Consider the following 6,804-nt stretch of genomic DNA (forward strand, 5'->3'; position numbering starts at 1 on the left):
ACAGTGTAACACCACTTCACAAAAAAAAAAAAAACACAACCAACCAAACAAGCAAAAAAAACCCAACCCCAAACAAAAAAACCTTCTTACAATGTCCAGATAAATTTTTGTCTGTAAATATGCCGTAGCACAATTTGCATTTGAAATTTTTCTTAGAGTGCCATTCCCAAGTTCCAAAAGTACTGTAGAACATATTGAGGAAGGAGGAAAGGAAGTAAAGAAGGGAGAAAGGAAGGGAGGGAGGAAAGAATTACTATTTGACAAATTATACATTTAGTGGTGGGAAACCTATATGTCTGCCTATGCAAAAATTATTTATATATAAAATTGTTAGCTTTACAAGCTGCTCTGTATATGAAATCCCTACTAAAGGCAAAGATTTTTAACTAAAAGCTGGCTGAGATGTGGGGAAGAAACACCAACCATTATAGGATGAAAAGCAGCAGATCAAATCACTCAACAGTTTTAAATATCTCACCCACAGTTCTAAATACACAAAATTGTTGAACAAATAGAAATTCTCCCAGTGATGCTACTATAAAATACATAAATGGAATGGAATTAAAAGGAATAACAGACCAATTATGTCCTTCTGCTTAAGTCAATCCATCCTTCTCCTAGCCACTGCATCATCTTGATACATTAGAAGGTTTAAGGAGTTTAATTTCTGTCTCCTATTTCACACATAGTGGACACCAAATGATAAGTTTTTTTACCACAGTCCTATAGCAAGTGACCATCTCTAAGGCCAGTCCTTTAACATCCACCCTCTCCTTGATGGTACCACTAAATCTGATTATGGCTGTTCAGGAGCACAGCCCTCAGTAGAGTCATTATTGTGAATGCAGTATATGTAATGAAGAGAAAGATTCCTGAATTCCCAGTTCAATTAAATTAAAGAAGTTCAATTAAATTAAAGAAGTATTACATATAAACATTTGTGACATCCAGAATTCCTGGCCAGCTGCAGACTTACCTGTATGGACCAGCCAGGTCCACAGGCAGAACTTGATGGAACAGACTTGGCTTGGTCCTTCCACAGAGAGAAACCCCTCTGCAGAAAACCTCACAATTCGAAGGATCAGAGAGCCTTACCAGAAGAATACAGCTTTTGCAGCCTTCCTAGATGAATCAGCTTGTCCTGCAATTTATCACAAGGCACCAGACACTTTGACACTTGTATGCATCCACCTTATCAGCCTCTTCATTGTCTAAAGCCAGAAAGTTTGTACTGCATTCCTTGCTGTTTCAGACTTCCTCCTTGTTTAGCAAGACAGCCACAGCTTTGGAAGACCCTAGCGTGGTTTAGATATAACAGCTTTTCAGGGCACAAATGCATCCCTTGATATCACCCTATGACACTCTGACCACCAAGTTTTTTGAATAACTTACAGTTTAAAGCTCCCTTAGAAATACTGATGAATTTCAAAAGCAGTGCAGCAAATGTTTCCTGTATTCTACTCCAGTTCTTCTGCTACAAATCATTTATAGCTGTACAACTGGTTTAGCTCATATCTTTGAACAAAATTTCTTTGAATCTCAGTTCAGCTATTTGTCTTCTTTCACCTGTGCATTACTTGCACTGGTCTTTCTAAAGCATCTATATCACATAGTAAGGGTTTTTATCTGCACCTGCTGGCAAGGCAAGACAGCAAACAAAGAGCATAGAAGTTTAATTTGTGGCATGTGCAGAGACAACATTTATTATGGGGTTCAGGTGTTTGGTTTTCTATTTTCCATTTTACCTATTTACTGCATCTCACCAAATAAAAAATGTTGTGAGAACAATGAACACTTTGACCAGCAGGTAGCAGGGGAGATCGAGGAAAGAAATTCAGTTTACCTCAATATACCTAATTTTATCAAGAACTTTTAAATACTTTTGGGAAACAGAACAGACAGGTCAGATTATGCCTAGCAGAGTGCAGGAATACTTCTATTATATTGTGTTTTTAATGCTGTGGAAGATAACAGAAGGATTTACCTGTATAAAAAAGGCTTTTAATATTTACCATTATCATGCAGTTTAGTATTGTTTACAGTAATAACAAGAAAACAGGCAGTTTATGTTCTTAAAAATATCTATAAAATATTATATGACCAGAAAGTGAAATAAAGTCTGGTTTATCATTTCAGTTATAAAGCTTATATTGAAAAGAATATACAGATGGAATTTGAATATTTTTCTTTTTATAAAAGTGGTTTGTTTCACCTCATTTTGTGTATTTTAATTACTTTTAACAAGTTAAAACTCCTAGAAATTTTGGTGTTTGCTTTGAGTATCCTTTTAATTATATATATATGCTCTTCATTCCAAAGGAAACCCTTTCACAAAAGGACACGAACATTTGCATTAATAATAGCAGACATAGATCTAACACCCAGGTGGGTTTTACAAGTAGTAAGAAATAAGCATCATTAGTCACATTGCATCCAAACCTATTTGAAGAGCAACTTACAGCAAACTGCACTACTCTTCTTTGGCAAGAAAGTGCTAAATAACCCCCAAATCAGATTGATGTGCTCTGCACATAAGCACCTTAAAGACTTGAGGGTGAGGAAGTGTCCTAGCCCTAAAAGATGTGGGCCCAGTGGGGCATCACATGAAGAAAAGTTAGAAACAAGGTTTCCTTCAAAGATAAGACTGAGGCTTTGATATGTGCATGTTCATGGGACTGAGTTGGAAAGTGGTTGAGATACCGGTTTCTTTTTTTTTTTTTTTAACATATAGTTGGAGTAAGTATTTGTTTGTGTTGTAAGTTTGCCAGAGGATAGAAAATCCTTGAGGATGGTCTAAGGACTTTTCCCTGGCAGTCTACGAACTGATGTTGATACTGTCCCTGAACTTCTTCCTTTCTGTGACATTCTTATTGGGTCTGAGAAAACCAAGACACTAAAGAAATCATAGAATCAGTTAGGTTGAAAAAGGCCTTTAAGATCATTAAGTCCAACCATTAACACAACACTGCCAAGTCCACCACAAAACCATGGCCCTAAGCACCACATCCATATGTCTCTTAAATCCCTCCAGGATGGTGACTCCACCACCTCCCTGGGCAGCCCGTTCCAACACCTGACAAGACTTTAGGTGAAGAAATTTTTCATAATATCCAATCTAAACTTCCCCTGGTGCAACTTGAGGTCATTTCCTCTTGTCCTATCACTTGTCATTTGGGAGAAGAGACCAATATCCACCTCTCTTCAACCTCCTTTCAGGTAGTTGCAGAGAGAGTGACTCAGAGTCCTGCCTTGTGCTGCCAGACCCTTTCTGGTTATGAAGCTTTACCATCCTCTGTGTCTTGTGAGAGGCTGGTCACTGATACCTGAGAAATATTTAATCTTGCTTGGGGTGTCCCCATACATTCCTGCAGAAGCAAGATTTATATAGACTAGAAGCATAAACATATAGAAATAGAAATAAAAATGAGAGAAAATGCAAAATATTCTCCCTCCTATTCAGTTTTTCTTGTTCTTAATGACACTTTACTATTTAACATTTTGGAAAGATGTTTATTCACTTAGAGTGCTTTTAATGTTCTCTGCCACAGGAGAGGGCTATCAGCATTTTGACTTACTCATCAAAAAGTGGCACACAGGTGTTAGATAGCATCCTCTATCTGTGAGGCCCACCAAGGGGAAATAAGATTAAACTTGGTGTGCTGGAGGTGAACATTTTCCTGAAAGTATTTAAAAGTTTTTATTTAAGTTCACATATAACTTCTTTTATATTGAGAACCCACAAAACATAATGTGCTATGACCTACTGGCAGCAAAAGGGCTGAGAAGCTGTTTGGAGGCGGAATCTTTCGACAGTCAAGTCTCAAAGTTCCTAGTTGCTTAAGCAGTTTCATCCCCCTGTAAAACCAGAAGAGTCTGCAAAAATGCGTGGCATGCAATACCTTCTATGAGGCAGAGATCTGCTTTCTCTCAGAGGAATGAGCAAAGCTTTTGGTTTTGAATGACTGCAAGTACCACTAGTCAATAGAAATGCAGGTATAGCACATTCTGAGTCATATTGGGCTCTGTGAAACTCTGTTCATTCCCATTCTGCCTATCACATGCAGTTAAAAATAACTGGCTTCTAAGAAGCATTTGCAACTTGGAAGAGAAGCTATCAAAATGACAAGAAGCAGAGCCCCAAAAGAAGGTTGAAGATCATAGAATCATAGAATATTTTAGGTTGGAAAAGACCACTAAGATCAAGCCTGAGAGGAACACTAGTTTCGCGTCTTTAGAAAAGAAACCTGTGCATAACAAGGAACAAAAGAAACCTGTGTGAACTCAGACTTAAGATAAGAAAGAGTATCGAAACTACATGACCTCTCAAATATGTAAATTACTTGAATAACTTATCCTCCCTGCCCCCCACTGAATGTGTTAAATGTATTAACTACCTGAACATCTGGAATATCTAAAAATCCCATGAACATCTTGGTTATGCCAAAAGAACATTTTTGTCTTGAAAGTCTCAGGCGGATCGGGAAGTCTGTATACTCAGAGTGCCTCAGCCAATGGGGAAATGAGGAGGGTCTCTTGCGGCTGGGAAAAGTAGGATAAAAGGGGGCTGCATCCCTCTGTAGGTGAGAGACCCCACAGGAATATGTCCTGTGGACTCTCCCTTTATTCGAATAAAGTTTTATTATTATTTTTTTACAGGACTCCTCTGTCTCCTTTGTGAACACTGACTCATGGTAGCGTGATTTTCCGTACAAGCCCAACTGTTAACCTAACACTGCCAAATCCACCACTAAACCATATCCCTAAGCACCTCATCTACACATATTTTAAATACCTGCAGAGATTGTGACTCAACCACCTCCCTGGGCAGCCCATTCCAATGCCTGACAATACTTTTAGTGAAAAAATATTTCCTAATATCCAATCTAAACTTTCCCTGTCACAACTTGAGGCTGTTTCCTCTTGTCCAATCACTCATCGTAGAATCATAGAATCATTGGATCATTTGGGTTAGAAAGGACCTTAAAGATAACTAGTTCTAACCCACCTGCCATGGGCAGGGACACTTCCCACTAGACCAGGTTGTTTAAAGCCTCATCCAGCCTGGCCTTGAACACTTCCAGGAATGGGGCATCTACAGCTTCTCTGGGCAACCTGTTCCTGTGCCTCACCACCCTCTCTGTGAATGATGTCCAATCTAAATCTACCCACTTTCAATTTAAACCTGCTACCCCTTGTCCTGTCACTACAGGCCCTTGTAAAAAGTCCTCTCTGAGCTTTCTTGTAGGCCCCTTCAGGTGCTATAAGGTCTCCCTGGAGCCTTCTTTTCTTCAGGCTGAACAAGCCCAATTCTCTCAGCCTTTTTTCATAGGAGAGGTGCTCCAGCCCTCTGATCATCTTTGTGGCCCTCCTCTGGACTTGCTCCAACCAGTCAATACCTTTCTTATGTTGGGGTTCCAGAGGTACTCCAGGTGGGGTCCCACGAGAGCAGAGTAGAGTAAAGGGAGAGAATCCCTTCCCTCGACCTGCTGGCCATGCTTCTCTGTTGTGCTGATTTCAGGCAAGAATGAGCTGCTGTATTACACAGAGCTGGCTGGCCCACAGCAGCAGAGAGGTTTTGTTTAATTCAGTGGTACTTCAGGCTCAGTGGTCAAGCTGAGGGGTGTACATGCACAGTTTGTGAAGGCATGAAAAGTGGCCCTAGGGGGCCCAGCTGACAGCTGGGTTGTTAGCTCCTGTTTGTTAGCTCTTGGGTAGCTCTTAGCAGAGAAGCAGGTTCTTTAGTTAGTGGGTTGGGAGGTCAGCGGGTTTTTTTTTTCTCCCTGCTCTTGGGCTCGGGGTTCGGGGTTCTCTCCACTCAGATTTGCTTGCTGCTTTTGGAATCTGGCTGTGTGTCAGTCAGGGCATGGTGAGCTACTGTATCATATGTTCTATTTTCTATTGGTTTAATTATTTATTATTAGTAGTATTGTTATCACTATAAGTTTCATTTCTATTATTAAATAGTTCTTATTTCAACTTTTACGAGCTGTCTTTGGTTTTCTCCTCCAACTTTCCTCCTTCACTGGGAGGGAAATGAACAGGTGATGGAGCAACTGAGTGGTACTTAATTGCCAGATAAGGCTAAACCATGACATCTGGATACTGCCCAAGATACAGATGCCTTACTGTGCTGCCACCTTACTGAGCAGCACCTTACTGTGCTGCTCGCTATCCATTCTCCACCCAGCCTGTACTTATGTTTGGGATTGCCCCAACCCAGGTGCAGGACTTTGCACTCGGCCTTGTTGAACTTCATGAGGCTGGCACACGCCCACCGCTCCAGCCAGTCCAAGTCCCTCTGGATAGCATCTCTTCCCTCCAATGTGCTGACTGCACCACACAGCTTGGTGTCATCAGCAAACTTGCTGAAGGTGTACTCAATTCCACCATCCATGTCACTGGCAAAGATGTTGAACAGCACCGGTTCCAGTACTGACTCCTGAAGAACTCCACTAGTCGCTGGTCTCCACTCAGACATTGAACCATTGACCACAACTCTCTGAGTGCGACCATCAAGCCAGTTCCTTATCCACTGAGTGGTCCATCTGTCAAATCCATGCCTCTTCAATTTAGAGACAAGGATGTAATGCAGGACGGTGTCAAATGCTTTGCACAAGTCCTGGTAGATTACACCAACTGTCCTGCCTTTAACCACCAAGGTCGTGACTCCATCCTAGAAGGCCACCAAATTTGTTCAGGCATGATCTGCCCCTGGAGAAGCCATGTTATCTGTCACCAATCACCTCCTCATTTTCCATGTGCCTCAGCATAGTCTCAAGGAGGATCTGCTCCATGATCTTGCCA

General features: G+C 40.9%; 1 gene segment (V, D, J or C); it reads right to left on the reverse strand.

Annotated features, from left to right (window-relative positions):
• Positions 1-6,478, reverse strand: part of LOC104515541 — a 32,319-nt gene extending 25,841 nt beyond the window's left edge. The window contains 1 exon segment of the C gene segment in view: positions 6,363-6,478. Within this exon segment, the coding sequence occupies positions 6,363-6,478 (116 nt within the window).
• Positions 6,479-6,804: the final 326 nt, after the last annotated feature.

Source organism: Eurypyga helias, unplaced genomic scaffold (assembly GCF_000690775.1).
Source record: "Eurypyga helias isolate BGI_N326 unplaced genomic scaffold, ASM69077v1 scaffold1419, whole genome shotgun sequence".
Lineage (NCBI taxonomy): Eukaryota > Metazoa > Chordata > Aves > Eurypygiformes > Eurypygidae > Eurypyga > Eurypyga helias.